General features: G+C 41.5%; 1 protein-coding gene across 8 annotated transcripts in view; it reads right to left on the bottom strand.

The window, feature by feature from the left end:
• MTUS1 (microtubule associated scaffold protein 1) overlaps window positions 1–23,566 on the bottom strand; it is a 130,658-nt gene that overhangs the window by 12,365 nt on the left and 94,727 nt on the right. For all 8 annotated transcript variants that reach the window (XM_037382110.1, XM_037382100.1, XM_037382084.1 and 5 more), the window contains 2 exons: window positions 18,808–19,025; window positions 5,590–5,656 (listed from right to left, as the gene is read on the bottom strand). In XM_037382110.1, the coding sequence (XP_037238007.1) occupies window positions 5,590–5,656; window positions 18,808–19,025 (285 nt within the window). The remainder of the gene's footprint in view (window positions 1–5,589; window positions 5,657–18,807; window positions 19,026–23,566) is intronic.

Here is a 23,566-nt window from a genome sequence, read left to right as displayed (position 1 = left end):
GGAGAAAAATCAAGCCAGAGAGATGAAAAGATGAGCTATCCATTTGTCCATTAAGTTTGTTCAACTGGATCATCTGTACACTGAACAGTTTAAAGCTTTAGGGCTAGAGCATACAGAATGCTGTACTTGGCAGCCAGAAGTAAGATTTATTTTTGTCAAATATCAAAGCCATTAATCTTTTTCCCCCATTTGGTTGTCCCAGACCCTCCTCCCAATCATACAACACTGTCCCCCTGTGTATTACTACAGCAGGGAGCAAGATGAATCTGTATTTCTAGGCTTCTTAACACCTGTTTATTACAAATGAAGGGCCTGGTTCTTTTGGACAGAACCATGACCCTGGCAATCATGGGAAGTTTCTGAGATTCAGTAACAACGTATCTCTAGATCAGAAATGCTGGTTTTGACATGTAAAACTAACATTCATCTGTAGTAATGGCCACTTGCATCTTGGGTATTTCACTGCAAAGCTCTGTATGTGCCAAAAGGATGAAATAAATGCCTGCAGGAGAGAAGTGTGGAGAACCAGGCACATGGCAACTCCCTGCAATAGTGTAAAACAGCAGCAGATCCAAACCACGTCAACAGTAGCACCAGCTGAAGGAGAGGACTAACAAAGTTGCCTTAGATTTCTTGGGGATGCTATTTCATGTTTTCACTAAAAGTAGCCAAGAGATAAGACCTCAGAACTGTGCAGTACCTTCTTCTTAAAAAACCTGTTTCTTCTTATTCTAATTATGAATCAACTCATGATCCAATTCAGTCCTTATGGCTAAACTGCTGACATAAAACATTTTTCAACTTGCATTCCCCTAAAAGTCACCATAACCATAGCTTTAGAAGATAAAGCACATTGGATTTTTCTATTATTTTTTATTTTGTATTCCTGAATTAAATTGTTTTGAAACAACAGTTATCTTCATAAAATTGTCTAGGTCACTCACTGGTCTAGTTATGATTTATGAAAAGCCATTAGACTGTCTGAAATTTTGAAACACAGGTCACTAGGACAGTGAACTAGCAGCATTTTAATAGATGTGGGGGATGTGAAAAGGGGGTAATTACCAGAAAACACCGGTTATTTAGCACAGTGTAATGTCACAGCACATAACACATTATTGCTCTAATTTTGTATTTCATAATGCAAGATCTATTGTATATGCTCCATTGATTGTTAAGTCCACTGTAGAAACAAAGGCTCGTTTCCTTCTCCATATATTTTTTTAATTGTTCTCTAAAATTAATTTGTGGTTTTGGCAGATTCTCAATATTGGAAATTCTTCTACCGAGACACGCTTTCAAGTTTATGACCAAATCTCTTTAGGTGTTACTTCTATAATGGGACTAGTGGTACAGGACTTTAAGCCACGTTTCGTATTTTTGTACTTGGGCAAATTGAAACAAGGCACGTAGGCCAAAAAAAGCATGCTTTGAGCTACACTGCAGTGGGTACGGTCGAATACGTACGTGAAGCATTCACATACCAGCCAGGAGGTAAGTTTCTGTCCTCTAATGCTGGAAACACTACAGTGTCAGCAGGCAGGCAAGCTGACAGATCGTGGCAAGTTAGGCCCTGCCTCAAATAATGGATAGAAATGCCTACCTACAGTGAAGTATTTTTAAGGAACACCAAAACCTGAAAACCAAAATCGCATTCACTCCGTCTGTCCATAAAAAAACCAAGTCTTTTTTTTTATCCAAACCTCCAAAACTTTCAAAGGTCATTTATTAATACAAAAATAGCACGAAGGGATTTTGAGGAAATAATTGTCTATTGACTGCAATACAGCAAATGGCGGGGAAAGAGAGGGGTTAGGCACGTGGCTGGCTGTACAGGACACAAGCCTCTGTAGCCCACTGAAAAAGGCTCACGAACGGCAATTTCCAAAGGGCCAAGGCAGGCACAGGCTGAGTCAGCTTTGCACCTGCTGTTTTTGTAGCAGGACTGAGCTGGATCACATCCAGCATGGTTGCAAAGAGGCTCCAAAACAATTTGGAGTGCAATTAATTGAGAGGACTAGTTTCATACCTCTCAAGAAATATGCAGCTCTTGCAATTTCTACTTACATAATTAAAGCAGTAACCAGCAATAATTTATACACTTGCATCTTAATAAGAAGGGAAACAGGTGACAAACAGAACATCTGTACCTGCTCCAGGCTCCCAGAACTAAGTCATTTACATTCCAACCACAAAGTTTAGTTTTTGTGGCTGGAGATTTTAAAGGAAACCCAAGTTCAGAACCCCACTGTTAATGAGTTCGAACTCCTTTGGAAAGGCCCATCCCCAAACACATTACCATTGCTAATCCTCGCACGCATCTCCAGCTACCGAGAGCAGCAGCAGTGTCTGGTAGCCATCCACCCCACGCCGCTGCCTGCGAAAGGCAGGTTCTGGGATTGTAATGCATGTTTACACTATGAAACAAAGTTATTCTGGTAGAAAGGGTCATACAAAATAACCCGGCAAAACGGACCATTTGACAGCAAGCCAATTTGGTTTTGCAAGGTAAATCAAGGAGCTTAGGAACACGCAGAATTAAACTTCAAAGCAAGAAACTGAAGAGTCCAAACTGTTCAGGGTGCAAGCTGCAGGAGACCTCAGGTTCCTCTCAAACTTGGCACATGCAGGGCACAGACTACACCAAGCTGGGCACACCTGGTTCCTCTTCCTAGACTGCCTGTTCCCAAACTGCAAACCAACAGGCAGCAAAACCAGGGCAGCTGGGACTCCACGGAACAGGTACACATGTCCACATGGCCAAAAAAAGATTCAAACCACACTTAACTTTCTGAGCCAATCTATGCCTAGCTCATACTGTGAATCAAAACTTGCAGTACTTACATCAAAATATCCATGGAAATCTTAAGTTCAGCTATGCCCATGTAACAGCGGGAACAGAAAGCTGACTAGCAGGTGTGTATTTAAACAGATCATTTTCAGCTAAAGGTACTGTCAGACAAATGCTTTTCTCACACCTTGTCAACAAATGAGGTCTGGCTGGGTTAATTCATTTATTTAACTTAAAAAAAACAAACCACAAACACAAAACAACCAAATTTTTTAAAGCTAGATAGAATTGAACACCTGTGCAGTTTTTCATTTCTGTGATTAAATCCACTCCCTTTACATGCCGAAGAGAGAAGTACAGACAAGCTAGATGTGTGACGTGATTAAGACAAAGGAACCGCTTCACCGAAGCCATGGTCTGGAAACCTTACAAAGGGAAGCATGCCCTAGGCTGCCATTCAGATGCTCCTGCGGAGCTGACCCAGTAAGATCAGCTCCCTGAGAAGAACAGCCGATGACCTTGTCCAGCAGCACACCAGCCAGAATGCCTGGCTGACAGCTCTGTGCGCTCAGGCATCACAGATCCATCAAGCCTAGTTGCATTTGAAGTTTTTTCTAGTTACCAACCTACTGAATGGCATATTCTTGCAATGGGTGTCCCACATATGAGCTCAGAAGGCTGTTAATCAAAGCAGAAAGTTAACAAGGTTGTGGGAAGCTCATTTAAGAATGAGGCACCCTTAGAAAGACACCTTAAAAAGGCACCCTTTTATTAAATCAACAACAAAAAAACAACAAAAAGCCCAAACCAAACCAACAACAACAGTAACAAAACCCACAAAATCAAAAAATTCCCCAAACCCAAGAAGTGGTAATGAGCAAAAGTGCTGGCTAGCTTTTGGTCTGCCCATCTAAGCTGGATTTTTCATTTTCTCGGTATGTGATAAACAGAGTACCTAGGGTGATAAAGGAAAAATAATACTAAAGATGGAAGCAGATGGAAGAGTAGGGACCTTGCCCCGGGAGCAATCCTTCTGAAGTCATTTTCATGGTTAAAAAAAAGGGTTTGCCCAGAAAATCCCATCTATGTACTTACAAAAATAAGTAAGTCTGGTTCGTGATGTTTGTAACACAACTTTGTAGGAATGCAAGAAGCCCATTTCCACACCGAGACCCTAGTTTTGTTGTCGTCACTTTAGGGTGCCGGCTGCCGCTGATGGGGGACACTCCTCTCCACTGCTGCTCCTTCCCCTTTCTCTGCTCCGGTACCAGTGTTCCTTCAGCCACACGCCGAGCCAGGCCCGGCAGCCTGGGCAAAAGAGCACTTCAAGCCACTAGTTTTCGGCTGGCTCGGGTCCCCCCGCAGCTCACCCAAGGCTCACCACACGGCTGGCTGGGAGGCAGCGGGCACAAGGCAGGACAGAGGATGACTAGGGCAGAGGAAGGCCAGGCTCTTTCAAAGCAAGCCACTCCTGAGACCTGCCTTCAACAACTGCAAAACCACAACCCAGGTGCTTCCTACATTCAGTGAAAAGGATGAAAGCTGCAGCTTCATAGATGCCAGGCTGCACCAAGCTACAGAGAAGCCTCAGCTTTTCAGTACTAAGCTTCCAAGAAAGAGCTACACATTTCTGGGATGTCTTTGGTACTCTTGTCTGTCTATCTAAGCTGCAAGGCTTTCCCTGCTTGCGATACTCCCCATTCACACATTTGCAATTTTATGCAGCATCAAATAAGGCTCCCAGAAAGCTGCATTTTAACACAACCTTCTAGATTGGACAACAGTAATAGTGACAAGTCAAGCAGCTGTGCTCTGTTGCTTCAGCTGGGGGGACAGGGAAACCCCTCCCTCCCCACCGCACTTCCAACTGATTATGCCAGGGGATGCCTGCCTTATTAATCAGCACTATAAAATAAATCTGAACATCACATGCACCACCTGCACATAACAAGACTTGCATTCACACTCAAGTTTGGCTGAGACAGCACCCAACTACCAAAGCACATGAAAATAAACATTCTCAACTTTTCAGTAAGTGCCATATCTGAAACTGTTCCACATGTATTACCTCTGCTTTCAAAGCTTTTTAAATTTTTTTAAAGGGGCCTCATCATAACAGAAGTGTGCTTTTATAAAATGCTAGCTTCACTTTCAAGTGCTATCATTTTCAATCCAATGACTTTTCGCACTCCACAAGATGATTCTGCTTTGAGTTCAAATTACATGGCATTACCATTAAACACAGTTAAATCAAGCTTCAAAGTTGGCAAACCCAGAACCTGTACATTATAGCTTGATTTCATATTTTAGCTGTTCGCTACGATGAGTTCAAAGATTTAATCTCATTAGCCTGATGGCATTTCCTTCTGTTAATTTTACACTCATTCACCTACAAGCCATTAAAACAAAACGCAGATTTTGCACAGTGTATTTCATAGGTTTATGGATTTTTGCCAGTCTCTAGAAAACAGCATACAAATAAATTAAATTAGGGATCAACAGAAGTGTATGTACTGTCAGCCATCCTCCCTTTTTTAAGAAAGTGAGTGTTTTGGTCATCATACACATGTTTTGTGAGGAGGCCCTGCTAGGCACACTCAGATCAGTGCCAGGAATTTGGTGAACCTGGGGTCACACTGTCAGGGCTCCAGAGAAATAGAGCGATTAAAGCATCTCAGCAGAATTCAGTCAGGGAATTAAATGACTGCCATTACAATACCACAGCATCTGTCTTTCTGCAAATCTGTTTTGCTGCATTTCTGTTCTCATGAAGAATACAAAAAAAAAAAAGTTCTTACCTAGTTCTCCTCGAAGGTTAACAAGTTCTTGAGATAACGCTTTACGCTGTTTCAGTGCTTCCTCCCTCTGCAGAGGAAATAAAAAACAACAAACAAACCCAAACATTTGGTTACTAGTGATCCGAGCAGGGCACCTTCCAATAATTAACTGACATGTGTTCCGTAGGAAAACAAGAGGCAGGAGCAAGCAAGAAGCCAAGATATGAATCATTTAGGATAACAGTTCTGCTGTTACAAAACACACAGATGTTCTTCCGTTGTTAAGGAAGTTTTACTTTAAAACAAAGAATAGCTTTTTCCAGGATAACACTGCAATTAAAATCCCACTTTACAGCAATTAATTACATATTTTATGATGGGCGTAGCAATGTAAGTCTCCAGAACAAATCAACCGATGGCTGTCAAGGGCACAAAAGTATGGTATATATGTGAGAGGCGCATGCATTAAATATTTATCTTAAGCTTACTTAAACACAAAACCAAAAACTTTGCTAAACGCTCAGCCTTCCACGAAGAAATGGCACAGCCCTGTCCGAAGTTGAATCCAACCCACCCCACTGCTCACAGGTCTTAAGATAGATAATGTGTCTCATACTTGAGAGAATCGTAATAAACCCGTGCTCGAAACGGGCAGAAGCACCCATCTCCCCGCTCTGCCTAGCGGCTGTGCCTCAGCCAGGGGAGGGCGGCCGGCCAGGCCCCTCTGCCCCCAGACCTGCCCCCCAGGCTGATGCGCAGGCATGGCCACAGCACAGCTGCTCCGCGGCTCAGCCGGCGGCACATCACACCCGTGGCCGCAGCACGGAGGTGACAAGGTCCAGGCTGCCCACTGCCAGGGCGCCTTCGCCTCGCTCCGGCCAACCTCTTGTCTGGCTCCCTGCCATCAGAAAAGCCCTGCAAAACAAACACTCATTACCCTTGCTGCGGCACACCGAGAATAGAGGCACAGTTTGCTGCTAGAGCAGCCCATCTTCCAGCTGCGGCAGCCCCCCGCTCAGCCCCCCGACACTCATCGGCGACGCACAGGTGGTGGCACGGCGAGCGCAAGGCTGGACCTTGCCTCTGCAGGTTATCCTGCTTCCAGCGATCGCTCCGACAGCGGCAGATACTGCAGCTTCTGCAATTGGCACAAGCAGCCAGCGATTACTTAAAGCCACAGCCCTTCTTTTATGAAAGGCAAGCCCCAGACATTAGACCGATCAATCTCCGCTTGCTCAAATGGCAGCCGGCATCGCACAGGGAACACTGGCCTTCTCCGCAGATAATACAGTTTATTTTCAGCCGTTTCGAGCTTGCTGTATGGTGCTTTCACACTTTGTTTGTTGATGCAAAAATAAGCCATGGGAGCCCTGAGCTGAATGGGAGAGGCAGAGATACAGCAGCTTTGCTGCTGTCAGTGCCCAGGGTTACGCTCACAGCCCCCTGCACAAGCAGAGAGGTAGAAACGCACTTTGCATGCTTCTTCTTCAGCTAGGATACATTAGGGAAAATAAAAATAAAAATGCACTGGCCCAAAAATCACATAAGACTTTCCCACAACTGACCACAGCAAATGAGTTCGCATACTGGCAGGGCCACACCTGCACCTGGTTTTCCCCAGGGAAAACCTCACCTTACAGCAGATTCCCAGTTTGCCCCTGCTTCCTCACCGCAGCCTGACCCCAGGCTAACACTTTAAGTGCACCCTGTCCTGGACGTAGGGAATGCTCACTGCATGCCTGCACAACAAATAAAGCACTAAAATACACCATTCTTTAGAAAACAGAGGGAATGGGTACCCAGAAACAAGGCACAAGACTAATCAAAACGAGTCATTTTTTATGCTGTACACCCTCATTTGCTGCAACTTATAGGGAATTGTTCTGCAGCTGAAAAGCATAGTTAGAAGAAAGGGCCAGCCATTTACTACAAATATTTGTATTTTTGACCTTGTATGGGAAAGATCCTCTTTCAATCCCTACAGTTTGAGCAGTTATTTGGACACGGACACACTGGTAGGGGTATTAAGTAGCTGCGTTGCAGTTTTACATTAAGCACTTAGAAGCTTTTTACAGTGACAGCGGGCTAAGATTGAAAGCCACGCCTCGCCCTCCACAATAAATTCTCAGGAGAGCAGACAGCTCAGTTATTGAAAGGCTCGCCCTGTTCTTCCCTGCTTCCCCGGTCAGGAAGGAGAGATGACTCATCTTGCTCCTGTTCAACACCAGTTTCTGCTATGGACACTGCATCCAATGATGAAAACAGGAATGCTGCAGTCAGTTATTTGACCTGCATCCTAGCACTCTGGGACACAACCACATAGTGGATTTGCAAGCAAATTAACCACCAAAGCACTTTTTTTTTTTTTTCATGCTGAGGGCTCCTGATGGGATTTTCCAAAGCTTTTACAGGAACTTTTTTCATTACTAAATTAGTGTACAAACACACTTAGGAGATTTCAATTTTTTTTTTTGATGTGCCCCCTCCCCTTGGTTTGCATATTCATTTTTTGTTTGTTCTAATTATCAAAGAGTCATCCCTGAACCTGATTTCTTCCAGCCCATGCTGTTAGTAAAACTTCTCAAATTTTTCCCCCTCAGCCTAGCGGTGGCCTACCCCTTTGGAAATCCTAATGTTTTTGGTTAGTGTTTCCAAAAGACCTGCTTCATGGTCCGCACATTCTGTATTTGTTTTTCGTTAAAGCAATTTGATGAGAAAAGGACATGAGATCAGAATATACTAAGGACTGATGGAGGCCGAGACTAAAACCCCAAAACAGAATAGCACTGCCTTACCAATTTTTTTGAAATGTTTCTTATTTTCTGCTGCTCTTAAGCCCTTTTGCTTTTTATTGGTGCTGCTTAACCTTGTGCCTCAACCTCCAGCTCGTCCATTCATAGTTTCGTAAATCAAGAAATTCAGACAGACAGACTTGTATCATCACCCCTGTTAATGTATGCAGAGAAAGTTAGCCATGGAAACTGCCAGCCTAAAATAAGAAGCTGCTCATACGGTTAAGCAGTCACACAAAGTAGTCAGACTGACTAGCAGTTAATTTAACACACCAAGTTCTGAGACAACTGAAGCTCCAGCTACAGGAGTCTCCCCAAAAAAAACACATGAAAGTTCCCAAGGCCTGAAACCAAAGTGCAGCGAAATACCAAAGACCACTTAAATAATCTAGGAAAATCCATCTTCAGTATTTAATTCAAAAGACAGGTATGCACATGCGTTGGGCTGGAATATCAAGCAACCATCCAGTTTGTGCTCTACGAGATTCTAGTTGAAAAATCAATACCAGAAACTGAAAGAACAGCATCCAGTGGTAGCATACTGGATCAAGCTATTTTGGTGTTGTTCATTTATCCAGCTAAATCTGGCAACAGGGATCATCCTTGCTTAGTTGTCAGAGACTCAAAGAGGGTCTTGGTAGCAATTTAAAGCTATTTCTGGCACAATTTATGAGTTTATGCCAGGATCATGTAGATGACTGGGTACCTATTTTTCTTATTTCAAAAGAATCTATTGTAGGTGCACAAGAAATCCATCTGAACTTTAGCCAAAACATTCCTCTGCCACAAACATGGAAGCTGTAGGAAGGAACAAGAACAGAATTTAGGGATAAAAGCTTTGCCGCAGGCAATGAGGGCAGTACACCTCTGCTACTGAAAACTACCAAAAAAACATTTCCCAGTGTAAAGGAAGGAGACTAGGACATTTCTCGTTCTGTCAAAGATTAGGCAGTTAAAAGCTTTTCATACGTTTTGAAAATTTGACGAGAGTTCAGGGGGATGTGTGCCCCATAGCAAGGACACTTGGGAAGGTGAGGTAAGCTCCATTACAACTGGACGGAAAAAGATGAGGTCCGAGGTAGGGGCTGGCGAACACGACAGCTTCAAGACGACAAAACTGTGCAACTCAGGAATGGAACGTATTTTACAAAAATTTGTCATTCAGGTTTGTCTTACTGGCACTTACACAGCCCAGTCATGGGCTTAAGAGTATTCTTCCCGGAAACCAGCTATTTTTGCTGCAGCTTGAGATTCAAACAGACCAGCCTAGGGTTGCTTTAGATACAAACAAGGGTGAAGACACATCAAAGTCTGAAACATTTTCCATGGCTCTACTTTAAAAGCAGAAATCTCTACAAAAGTCCACATCCCAGAATGAATAAAAATGACATTTGGACAAGCACGCAAGCAACCAGTCTTCCTGGCTGTGTACCTATACAGAATCTTCATGTGACAGACACAAGATACCAAGAGCTCAAGTTATGAGCAATTCTCAAGCTGGAATGGGTGGGTATTCCTCAAGCATCCCACATCTTCTTTGCAGATCCCAAACCCAAGAGGATGCAGTTCTATGGCAAAACAGTAACTCTTTATTTCCTTGAGGGACGTGCAACTAGCCAGACTAACTACTTTGGGTTTCCCAGCACAGCCCCTGCTGCTGGCCAGGTGAGGTGGCCCTGCTGCAGGAGGCCCATACTCTGCCTGCAAGTCAAGACTCAGAGCCACAGATAGGGCTTTTTGGCCCAGCACAGCCTATTGACCTTGTGCATGTTCTTTCTCCGTGTTTAGAGCTACAAGTCCTTCAACGGCTACTTGATGTAAAAGAGCAAACCATGGCAGAAACCAGGTTTCGAGTACACCTGTCCAAACAAGCTAACACTGCCCATCTAGTAATAATTATCAGCATGTCACAGTTCACATTTTAAACAAAATGCGTGCTCTTTTGGAATTGTACTGAAGAAAAGAATTCACAAGAACCAATACCACAAAGTTCACATTTATATACCAAAATGTGTTGTTTGTTTAGCTGCTTGACATTAAAAAACAAACAGGAAAACACACCAAAAAAACCAACCTGTCACACCAATATTTATGTGATAAGCTACCTACCACAGTTGCCTAGTCTACCGCATGCAATGTATCTCCTCCTCCATGAGCTCTGTGGCTTTTCAAACTTCTTACCAAGCTTCCATCATTTAACAAAACCCTCTCACTCAATTTTTCATCCTCAGATTAATGTTTCCATATCTTCCTCAAAACTGACTCATGTGAAGTCTTACATCTTCTATCTACTAACAGGTTCAGAAGAAGCATTATGAGCTGCTGGAACCAAAAACTGCAAAGCACTAGTACATTGCAAAGGAACAGAAACAAACCACTTATTAGGTCAGGAGATCGAGTCATGCTGTGGGACTTTTCCCATGACACAAACATATAACGACCACACTGGAACGTTCCCCTCTTCAGTGCCGGGATGCGATGTGGTCCCTGTCCAGAGAAGGTGGTGAAAGACCCAGCTGAAGCTGACACCAAGCACTCCATGGCACGTGGGCAGGCAGCTCTGAGTCTCACGTGAAGGGAAGCAACTGCACCCGTCACGGGCAAAACTGGCAGGTGGAAACGTCTCTGACCTGGAAGGCTGCAGATCAGCCTTCTAGTTTTATCAGCAATACTCTTTCTAAACAAGTAATTTCAAGAGTCGAAACTTGGAGGAGAGCATTAAGTGTTAAATATAAAAACATTATGATGCTTTATTTAAAAAGCATTTTATTAGACTGGACTAAATAAAATTTATTCAAAGTGCATAAAACAGAAATTCAGCACAACACAGAAGCACTTAAATGTGTTTTACTGTCATATACAGTGCCAAATTAATTTTATTCTGGGAAAGGAAAGCCTAATTTTTGAAAGCCATTTGCTGCCAAACCACAAGCACTTACTTCTAAAATCAAACTTTGAAATAAATACCTTAAGCATCTTAAAAACACAATAATAAACTATAGTTATTTTCAAGCACTTCCGTAACACATGTGCTTAGATCTTACAGGAAATTAACTTAGTTTGTACGGATCATTTAAATATTTTTTAATGGCACTTGTTGTTAGTAGTTAACCAAGTTAACTTGGTTGTTAGTAGATGTCAGTATAGGATGAGTCTTTCTCATTTGAGGATGTAATTCTTCTTACGGGCAAAGCATTAGGAACCGAGTCTACTCCATCCTTGTCCTGCACCAGTCATGAAAAGATGAGCATCATCATTGGCCACAATGTAGAAATTGAGTCACGTCTTTGCATAAACTCCAGTCACTCATGTGTCATCAGCTACAGCCTGGAGGTAATTATGAAGGGGTAACAAAAGGGCCATTCATATCCGCTTCACAGTATGACATTTGCTTTGATTATTTTGGTCCTTACACGACAATATTTCTACCAGTCCCTGTTCCTTCTTTGTCGGCAAAACCCAATCCTCTAAATAAATCTTCTAATTAAGAGTCAGCAATTTTAGAAATTATTTTTTTTAAAACTCACCTGCCCCACTTAAAAAACCCTTGAAATGTCATTTTTTCACATCAGTGATGCAAAAGCAAGCTAAATAAATGAGCCAACAAACAGGATTTACACCCTCTGCTCCACGTTTATTTTTGAAAGGAGCAGCAGACTATTACTGCAGTAAAGCGAAAATACCATTAACCACCTCAAAAATCAATAAATATACAGTGAAATGACTACTTCCAAATTACTCTTGGCCTTGTTAGAGTTGTGCATTGCCTTTTTACCAAATGAAATAACCAATCAGTTTCCACCTTGACTTATTACTTCAAACAGAATTCAGTTAAGCTGCGGAATACAACACTTCTGTGATGAGCTGATAGAGACTCACTGTAATTTCTATTACCTCTCTCATTTGCTAGGCACATCTATGGAGAATCAGTTGATTACTCCTTGCTGTTTGGTGTGGGAAACACTAAAGCAGAGAACCAGCCAAACGGGATTCCTATGAGTCACTATATAATTAACATGGATTGTATACTTGCGGGCTCTTTATGCTTTTACAGGCTTTACATGGGATCTTATGCTCATATGGGATCTTTGTTTTCCCATCTAAAAGTGATGTCCACCTTCATGCAATAGCTTTACAAAGATGTAGTTACAGAGAAATAAATAACCCATATTACAACCTTTTTTCTACTTTACAGGGTTTCTGAACTCGGAACTCATCACATAGAATGACTCCTTCCTTCCCTGTAAAAATTTCATCTCATAAAAAATTAAGTTTACCCTATCCAAGCAACTACTTATTTTTCAGTATTTACTGATTTTTTTTTTTTTGCAGTTCATCTCATCTGACAGTCTCTATCAGACACCATGCAGCTCTGACAAGTTAATGTCACAATTTAAATTCTCACGTCTATAAAATTATAATAATCTTTACAAAAGTTCTTTCAAATGTTAGAATATGAGATCCTATGCTTCAACATAGTATTACAGCATTTCTCTACATAATTCCATTTTAAGGCTGTTTAGAATTTCATCTGAAAAGGCAACACAAAACAGAACAGAGAAACAAGAAGCCAAGATGTTATTTTCTTTCTTCGACTAACTGTTCCCTTTAATTTTGATTTTGTAATAGATACATCTTGCTTGCTACTGTCATCAATTCTGCATCTTCTTGATGATGCAGAATGAGGAGAAATAACAAGGCAGTCATGAGAATCAACTTCTTCATGAAAAGCAACACCAGTTTCCCAAACCACCAAATTTGTTTCAAATCAAAAGGTGTCTTTTCTCAAGACACCCTTTGCTACGAGTAGCTATAGGACAGGACTCCCAATTCTCTCCAGCTGTAACCCATTCTGAATAACCAGGTGTACACAATAAATTGCGTAACTGAGGCGTCTTCTAAAAAGTTACCTCCACCAAAGCCTAGTTTCACAGTAATTAATGGATTAAAATCTTTTCCTGGATGTTAGAGCTCACAAATTGTCAACCTGCTGCCAAAAATATTCTTGTCCATCAGCAGCTACATGTTATAGGGACCCTGAGAATCACTGGAAACTTCCTTGTTTTCAGACGGCTGTCAGATGCAAGCTGCCAGAGCCTAGGTTTCTTTACAGGGGGAAGCTACCGTGTTATTATTCAAATACTCTCCTTTACTGAACAGAAAATATTTGGATTCCTCAAATTCAAGATACTATCTTCCAACTTCTAAGTGATCTGTGGGTTTTTTTAATCTAAAGATTAAAAATTACCTGAATTAAAAATCCTTATTCTCTTTTGTAGAAAGTTATGTCCATATTTTGGGAAGCCAGATTTAAAGAGCAGATACCCTTTGAATGAAAATCCTGAGAACGGGTCAAGTTTGACACTAGGTTTCTAGAAAACTGTAAACTTAACTCAATTAAGTTTATTTTTTTTAAATATTCTTTTTATAAAAAAATTTATTTTAATAAAAAAGAATTTAAAAAATAAAAAATGTTTATTTTTTTAAAAAAAAACAATATGCCTGCCAATATATTTTCGATTTATAAGCCAAAAATACTGACTGTTCCAAACCCCTTCCCTCCACTGTAAATGGTTTTGGGTATAGTGATACAATGCGTACTTCTGCTCTTTAAGCTAGATATGTATTTCTCACTTGATTAACATTTTCTGCTGAACTCCCACAAAGGCCAGGCCAAATTTTTCCGATACATGTGTCCATGTATTCCAAGATGGAAAAAAACCCCAAACCTCTTTACAGTGCTAAGAAGTTCCTAAGAAAACTAGTATCTCAGCTTTTACAGTCATCCACGTCAGGAAATGCCAGTTATGGTAACTCATATACTAATGGTTAATTTCTATTTCCACCTAGAAATGCTGAAGCCTGTTTCAGCCACACAATTTCTAGCACATTACTTATGCTGCTTCCTGTGCCACGTTCAGAATTAGTGGTATGTTAATGTCACGTTAATGGCAAGGCCCTACGGCCTCTCATATGGCATTTCCCCCCATGAAGGAAACTTCTTGAAGATGTCACCACAATCATTCCCAAACGAAGTTTGTACTGTAAATACCAGTCTTCCTGGTAACCATCCCAAGGAGAAGCACAACAGTGAAATTTAGTTTCTGTTCATCTCTGCAGGGCATGCAAATCTGAAACTCATTTCCACAGAAAAGTCTGTCGAGAGCTCTTGAAACACTTGAACACTAGAACCACCAAAATGGGTGTTTATAATAGTTAAATATTTTACCATCTAAGTTTTTTTAGACAGCCTGAGTAGTTGCGAGTATGGCAATTTATGCATTAAAATGAGAGGACGAAAAGGTAATATTGGTCAAGTCACACTTTGAACAGTCACAGAGCCGATCAAGTCACTCTAACAATACACTACCTTTTCACTTGAAAGCTAAATATCCCTTAAACCAGATTCAAAGCCAAACTAGTACTGTGCCGCTAAAACACCTCCACCCTGAAACATGTAAGAGTTTATATAGGGCAGCGAGTTAGAGGTTTGAACTCCCCAGCTGCAGTGCTCAGGCAGCCTCGCAGGGGCAGCCCCGAGGCAGGGGAAGGGACTGAGCACCCCTCAGGTGGCAAGGAGTAGAGGCTCGTGCAAGAGCTGCCACGGCCTCCATCTCAACAGCTGGTGATGTACTTTTGCAAGTCATCACAGAAACAATCCAAGTTTGGAATTTTCCTATCCAAAAAGCGTCTGGCTCCTACCCACAGCTGCAGACCTCTCAGACACACGTTCCCACCCCACTCCAGCACCAGTGGTTCTTCACTCCCATTCCTTCCCCCAGTGAACCACTGCACAGGGGCATACCCCTAACACTTTGGGTATGGGCAGACCTAGAAAAGTAGACCCGTAATAATATTTTTTCTTCCTGACTGGATGCTTGAACTGGCTCCTCAAGGCCAGATGAGCACCAGTCCATGTAGACACAAGGGTAAGCAAAGAGAAGGCAAGGTTGCAAGAGGGGCATCTACAGCCTGACTTACCACAGATGTGCTAAACCATGTATTTAAAGCCTCTGTGAAAACATCTGTTACTGAAGGGTCAAGAAATAAATTGAAAATTAATATGCAAAATGAATACAAGGGTCAGCTCCAATGCAGCAGTACAAATTTCAAAGCTTAATGCAGTTAAAGGTTAACAGGAGATGGCTTTCCTTGGCACTTCATGCGCGTATTGTAAATGGCCAGTTTCACCGTTTCCTCTGTACTGCCACTTTTCCTTTCTCGTCTGAACAGGAAAAGAGATATGAAGTCACAGGAATTACCAACGGATCGGGGAGTGCAAGTAGTCTAGAAAGACTAAGCTTGCTTTTGTGATTAGGCCGCAGTCTGACTTGTTTGTAACGCCACCAGGCAGGCAGTACAGCTAACAATGGAAAAACTCAGTAGAGCGTGGCATTCTCATCAGCCACACCATTCATTGTCATCAAGTACTCTGGAAGCCAGGAGTGTTTCCATCTGGTTTTAACCCAGCGCAACAGTAGCTCCCGCAAGGTTTTTGGAATTTTTTAAATTCAGCAGAGCCTTAGTAAAGGTAGTTAAGCAGTGAAATCCCCTGGACAAACCCTGACCACTGAAGTGTGAAGGTATTACCAGAGACAGCTGTTAAAATATTGCCAGCTGCTGCATAACACTTGCAACAAACTGGTTCGAGCTCAGGCAGCATCCTGCCAGATTCCTGCTCAGACAGCAACAGCACCACAGCATTCCTCAATCTCGTTTAACCCTTCGACAACAGCCTCTCAACTTCACTCCAGATGGGTTGGCTGCATTTTTTACAGAAATCGCTGCCAGCAAGTCCTGCTTTTGTTTGCAGCTATATCCCATTTCAAATGAGCTCATAAGAAGCAACTCCAAATTTTGATGCAGAAATGCATTGGACCTCTTGGGGAAAAAGAAAAAAAGAAAAGGAAAGCAACTCAAACAAACCCAACAGCTGAATCAGCTCCCAGTAACTTCAGTTTTGCAGGGAAAGCAGAGAGACTGGGCAGGTTTTGCCAAGAGGCTCGGGCTGGGCTGCACAGCCTCAGAGTGACCTAACAGCTCGCTCCAGCTCTTTTCTCCATTTGGCCAGGCTGCCTGCCCTCAGCCCTGTCGCACCCTTGCGCTGGCTCTGACCACACATTGGGATGGTCCACATCGCTAATCTGTCAAAGAAACGCTCTCTCTTTGGCTGGATCAGCTTTCTGGTAGTTGCAAGCTGAATCAGCCTTCTTCAGGGACAGACCAGCACCAGGGCAGCCCAGAGCAGGACCTTCCTCTGGTTACAGCAAGCTGTTTGATCAGCTTACACGGCATCGTGTCACTTCACGTTTGCTCTGCTGGGAGGAATGGAAGCGCAGCTCTGTTGTTCTGGTTTTTTAAAGCAGAAACTGAAGTGACTTTCAGTTGGCTCTGCAGTAGTTAAGCTATGAGTCCCTGCCATATGAACTGAAAACTAACTCCAAGTTTCTTCCCAAGTTTACCCAAACAATTTGAAAACTACATCCAATGAGTGCCCAAGTGATACTTCAGAAAAATAAACACATGGCCAGTTAAGATTAAGGTAGCTATACCACACGCCACACCTCACCTGAAAGGAAAAAAACCCAAACCAACGAACAAAACCAAAACAAACCACAACACCAAACAACTCTTCACTGTGTTCCCTAAAACACAGAAATCCTACAGGATGTTTCCCCCAGCTAACTACCAGATGATGAGTATTCCTTACACCACTATGGCAGAAGAGTCCTTCTCACCCCTATGGTAAATACACAAGAATAAGGCAGTGACTCTTCAGCCAGCACCCTCTCATCCTGGGAGAGAACAACCTCAATACCAATAACTGGTATAAAAGCACCTCAATGTGTCATTTTAGCCCAGTTTCATGTGCTTAAACTTAACTCACCAAGATTACTAATTTTACACAATTTAACAGAAATAAAATTTCTTTTTTCTTTCCATCTGCAGAAGAATTATGACAAGGAAGGAGCAAAATTACTAGTTTCCTCCATGCAGTTCGTTCTCTCCTCCACATTCGACACCAGTTTTTTTCTTTTCCTTCTCTCCCCCCCCCCCCCCCCATAACCAACCCCATGATTCTTGGGGGGGGGGGAGGGGAGGGAACAAGAAGTCTTCTTTAGAGTAAAGGACCTGTAAAACAGCCTGGAAGAAGCAAATACGTATGACAGGCTTCTTCTCATTAGATGTGACATTGATAAAGTATTCCTGAATTTTAAAAAGTTGCAATGCAATATATTTGAAAGAACCACCCAGAAAAATATTAAATTATATAACTTCCCAAAAATCAAGGTGCCTATTATACAGTAATTAGAAGTTTGTACAGAAGTTTAGCCATGAGAATTTCACAATTTCATATTAGATGACAGGCATCCAAAAATACTGTATCAAAATGCTTCAAAGATTTCTGAAGTAGTTCCTTAGCAGGGAAAGGTGTTCCAATCAGTTAAAAAAAAAAAAACCAAAAACAACCCAACCCACAAAACTGGCTAGGAGCCATTGCTCTTAGAACTGAACCAGTCTTGGACCTAAATGCACTACTTTCAGATCAAACCAGAACAAGCAGGTATTACCTCACAAGAAGAGAATGTTACATTTCTGGCAGCACAGTAAGACAACTTAGTGCGTTTTTGTATATCAGACTGTAAAAAACACTACATACTGGAACAGCTGGAAAAAAGTTGATACCAATCTTGAAGCATTAGTTACAAATGCACAAGAAACTGCTATTAATAATTACATTATTAAAAATAACTGTTTAATTTCCTCAACTTCAGATTTTTCTTCTCTCAAAAGTTTTCAAAGCAGACCAAAAGTTTCCAATGTAATATCAAACTGATTGGAACATTATGTATGTCAAACAAATAGAACAATTAAACATCAAACCCCATCAGAGTAATTCTACTTTAAATTCCAGGTGCATTTCTATATTTGTTTTTTTTTAATGAAATGTTGGTAACTTTGAGACACCACCAATAATGCAGGATTCAATAAATAAAACCACTGTAACTCACACTTTATTCCAAATAGCTCAACAACATGTCTACCCCTTATACACTCCTCTATCCAATGTCAGATAACAAAGCAAGGTCATGCAGATTGTCTTTTCAAACTAATCTTTCCTACAAGGGCAGAACTTGGGAGTATATACTTGGAAAGGTACTCAACCCTGAAGGACACTCTAATGACAGATGTGTAAAAACTTCTCTTCTAAAAAGGATGCAAAGCTTCTAAAAAGCTGCAGAGGCCATGAAACCCAGTGTCAGGATTATTTTTTTCCTACCCAGCTGATGGCAGGAGTAGGTTTACTGCTACCTCCACAGGAAAACAGAAATCACTGTAATGGAAACACAGGTGTTACATATCGGCATATTAATATTTTCAGAAGCCCTTGTTGAGAAAAGCTCAAAAAAAATAAAGCCAAAATTGATTAGCTGCAAGTTTTTACCTCAGACTGCAGGTGCTGGATCACAACAGTTAATGCTTCAAACTTCTGGTTACCGCTTGTCAGGAATTTTTTCAGTTGCAGGATGATTCCACTTTGGGTCTCGCATTTTGTTTTGTACTGTGTCAACTCCGCTGTTTTTGTGCCAGGTGAATGCACATCTGTGGAGGCTTGAGTCTGTATGCATGAGCTCTTGGGACTCCGCTGCTTGCCCTTGTCAACTAGAACAACAACAACAACAACAACTAATTAATATGCACTTCATGTTGAAGTCTCACCAAACCTGAAAAGACAGGTGGCAAAAGAAAGTAGTTATAAATTCTTACAAACACTTCTAGAAATACTAATTAGGAGAAAGGGTTATTTCAGTAGCACTGAAAAGCAGACGCTATCATCTGCCAGGTTAATTTCTATCACCATAACCTTGTAAACGATTTTCCACTTCGTCCCCACCTTCACGTATCCCGTGTCTTACTTTTCAGCATACTCTTCATGCTGTGCTTTGTATGTTCATAAAATGCAAGATCTCTGTCATTGTACCTCTCCAGTAACGTATTTCTAACATGAGTTGACCGTTTGTTTGCAATGCAGATTTCATATTTCCTGCACTCTAAAGTACAGCTGAATACAAACCCATTTTCCCTGCATTTATTTACCTGGTCTTTTTCTTTCTTTTAGAATTTTCATTTTAAAACCTCCCCTCTCTGTGGCTTAGGTTTGAGCTTTATTAACTAGAGGTCTTGCAGCATTTCTTGGTGTCAGCAATTTCAGTCACAAGGATGAGACTTGAAAAAATAAATCTATTTCAAGTTTGCCCTGCCACTATTCACGGTCCAAAAATTGCATTGTAGATTTAATATTCTTAGTATTGTTGCAACCTCAGTCCCTACACAACCACCTCGTGTCAGAGGAAACCACATTACATATCCCAGTGCCCGACTCCTAAACTCCGCAGAGAGGTTATGGGTTTCTCTGCTGCCTGCAGACTAGAAAGGGTGTACAGAACTGCTGTGCAGATAGGGCCAGTCTCTCCATTTGATCACGCAGAGAACAAGCAAACACTTTTGCAATAAAAGGCTGATGCAATATGTAAGTATCCCTTGGTAATTTAATGAAGACATCTAAGCAGATTACTTTGTACAGTTTCATCTTAACAAGATTTCTTCAAGATAAAGTGAAGAAACCTGAGAGGTGAGATACGTAGAAAAGAAAAATAGGAACATGAAGAAAAAAAAAAAAAAAAAACCAAAACAAGACACAAAAACAGGGAACAAACTAAGAAACATGAAGCAGTTGCTTATGAATCCTTTCTGAAGCCCAAGCACCTGGTCTGAAGGCTGTCTAGTGATTCTGGAACAGTCCCAGCAGGGTAAGGTTCAATCACACAACTGCAGACAGCATTAACAACAAAGGCTCTGATTCTCAGTTAATGTTAGCCTGACTGACACATCAACTATTGCATTAATAAATCAGTCTTGCACAGCCTTCACCTGTTTTCAAAACATTTGAGAACAAGTTTCCTGTTCAAAATACTGATGTCCTCTGTGCCTCTCCTACTGAGCTTGACTATGAAGTGCCTCCCAAGCCTATTAATTTTCCAAATACATCCTCTCCAGGCAACATTTTGTGTACTCCCTCACAGTTACAGAATTGTCAGCACACTGCTTTACCATATTCAGATACTCCTGTATTCTTAAAGAGATTTCACTACACTTCTGCTCAGAGATGCTGACTGTTAAAAAGCATATTTCAGAAACATACTGTCTTGCAGTTTAATAGTAGAGTTGTTAAGAGGTATATCAACATGATAGCCCAAATCAAAATAAAAATCTATAGGGGAAAAAGATCAAGCTTGGCTGCCAGTTCTAGTTACCTTATTTTCACCACTGTTTTAACTAATGTGACCGCTTTTTTTCTCTCAGTCTAGACATAACAAAGTCCTTTGAGCAGACCTCTTTAAATATGAATGACAGTTCACATTTGAGAGCAACCATGTCAGATTTCCAGCAATCTTACAGAAAATACTGTGTTTAGGAAAATACTGGTTACATTCTGAAGCTCCTTCAAAAATCACAAAACAATAATCAAGGAGAGAGGGGAAAAAAAAAGAGCAGGGACTAAAGAATAAACATGTACAGTCAGTCCTTCCCTGCCCTACTGGCTCACATACTCCTACTCTCTCATATATTCCACCTCCCTTTCTGAATGCTCCACTTAAAATAAATAGAGAACTAGAGCACTCTTCTTGATTTAAAGGTACTGGGTAAATTCACTGATAGAGATGCTAATGTCATCACTTAATTAACCACGCAAAATTGTTTTTACATCCATTTGTAGGACCCTGACAGGCTGTGTTAAACCTGAACAAGTGTTTGCAAACAATTTTTATTCTGGGAAAAAGTTACATCACTTACTGTTACCCAATGAAGTGATTTCATTTCAATACAGTAATGCAACAGTTAACCACCAATGAGACAAGACTCCAGATTACCCAGGGTTTCCAGAGTTCAGCCAGCCTATATCAGTTTGCAGGTTTCACGCCACTGCTTTTATCATGGTGCTCACACTACTAAGTCTTTTCCTAGAAGCTCATTCAAACACCCAACCAAGCAAACCCTGGATGCTATACTAAAAAAAGCTGAACAAAAACTATGCATCAGAGAAATTCAGTGACATTCCTGTTGGCAATTTTATCATAGATGTGTGCTATACAAAGCCACTTCAAATGTTGAAATGCATTTCTCTGCTAGCATGAACCCTCTGTAGCATGAACTGCCTCTACAGATTAACACCAGTCACACTCCAGTGCTTATTTATGGCCTACGTACCTCTGGGCAATGACAGACTGTTTCCAGATTTGTATAGAAGGCATGCCGTGATATCAAAACAAAAGCCACGCTTTGATTACAACAAAACCATCATGAATCTAATTACTGATATAATGCATCAGTGATGGACTCTAAATTAAAGACAGTACTGGTTACCAGCCCAAGTCCTCCTCACTTTGGCCTTTTTACTTGCCACCTTTATACATTCATATTTGCATAGCAGACCAATTTCCACCCTTAAGTTAGCTTCTGGACTCCTCTCCAACAGGCTTGAAAACACTGTACTCAATCTAGTTGAAATGCTCAATCTCTGAAGATTAGAAATCAGATTCTCAAGTACCACATGTAGCACAGTGACCAGACAGAACCACCATCTAAAGTCCTACCATTCTTCATACTAGTAAGGGAAAAAAAAAAACCAAAAAAAAACCCAAGCAAGCAATGATTTTGCTAAGACTAAGCCTTTTGATCCCTGAATCACTTATAGAAGATTAAGTACCTCACTAGCAAAAAAAAAAAATACCCCACAACCTTGGAAAAGGTTCAACAATCCTCCCACTCCCTCTACAGTTGCTACACAGATGGCAGTGGCTCTAGTTCTTTGAGGAGAATATTAGACCCATCCCAAGCTTTTCCACAAAGCAGACTCTTTCCCATACATAGCTTTGCTACTTAATTGGCGTTCAGAAGCAAGAAATACACAACTGTAGGTTAGGGCGTGTTCCATAAAGTTACATTTACGTGCTGGGGTACTGCCCAGTACTTGACATTGTAATTGACTGGCTGGCCATCTCTGAGCTTGCCTGGTACTGCTGGTTCCCCGAGCCTCTCTACCTTATGCACTGTCACTGCATCACCCGATGAAACACTTATCACCAACTTCTTGGTTTGCAGAGCCAAAGCAAAGCCTTCCTTTGCTTATCATATACTAGGAAGATCTGCTCACTAATGTCTATTGATAGCTACAAATTATCTTTTTTAAGAAATTCAATTTAAAAAAAATATATACATTTCTTAAAAGCATTCCAGACAGCCCAAACAAACTACTAAATAAGCACAAGTAGGGACCACCTCACTTGTCCCCATGCTTTTGAAGTCACCGTTGCCTTACCCCTAAGCACCTTCTTTTCACATTCCTCATCCAAACTGTTAGCTTCCACAGGTTTTTCAAAACCCGTGTGTGTCTCGTGTAAGCATCTGTCAAAGAAAAATCCTTGCTCAATATTTTCTCTTGTAGGAAGATGCATGCTGGTAAAAACTTTCTGCCTCTCCTCCATTTTCTGGAAAGCCTTGTCTACACATGTTAAATTGGTGCTCACTTCTTTGATCAGTAAGACCAGATCAGCCTGTGTATTTAATCGAGTTGCCATTTCTTCTCTTACTCGCTGGATTTCCTCAAGCACAGTTCTTATATCCAAGTGACTGGACTTCACCTCTGCTTGCAGATCTTCTTTCACCTGTTGCTGGCTCCTCTGCAGTGCTAACACTGTTCTGATTTCCTTTTGAGATGTTTCCACATCGTGCTTTAGTTCCTTCTGTCCAGCCTGCATCGCCTCCTGGCTAGCTTTCACTTCTGCCAACAGAGCAGCGAGGCACTCCATTCCGACCCCACGGGAGCCGCAGGACCTCTTCCAGTGTCACAGCTTCCAAGCTGCCAGAGACATTTGTGAGCTGGTAGCAGATTTCCCTGGATAGCAAGAGAGCTAGCACATAGCCCTTGGTATGGTATCCTACCTCAATTTACAGCGTGCCGCAGTGAAGGTACTAGGTAAAAGTCTAGTACAACGTGAGACAAAGGCACTAAGTAAAATAATAAGCAAAGCTCTAGAGCTAGAGCTCCTTCTCAGGATTCAGCCAGAGCACTAATCAGTGTAATTGGCAGATTATGCCACACCTGAATTTTTTAAAATCTTTTGCTGACATCATTGTACGTG

Source organism: Falco rusticolus, chromosome 1 (assembly GCF_015220075.1).
Source record: "Falco rusticolus isolate bFalRus1 chromosome 1, bFalRus1.pri, whole genome shotgun sequence".
Classification (NCBI taxonomy): domain Eukaryota; kingdom Metazoa; phylum Chordata; class Aves; order Falconiformes; family Falconidae; genus Falco; species Falco rusticolus.
The sequence above is the reverse complement of the archived record's forward strand: the minus strand, read 5'-3'. Positions and strand labels throughout refer to the sequence as shown.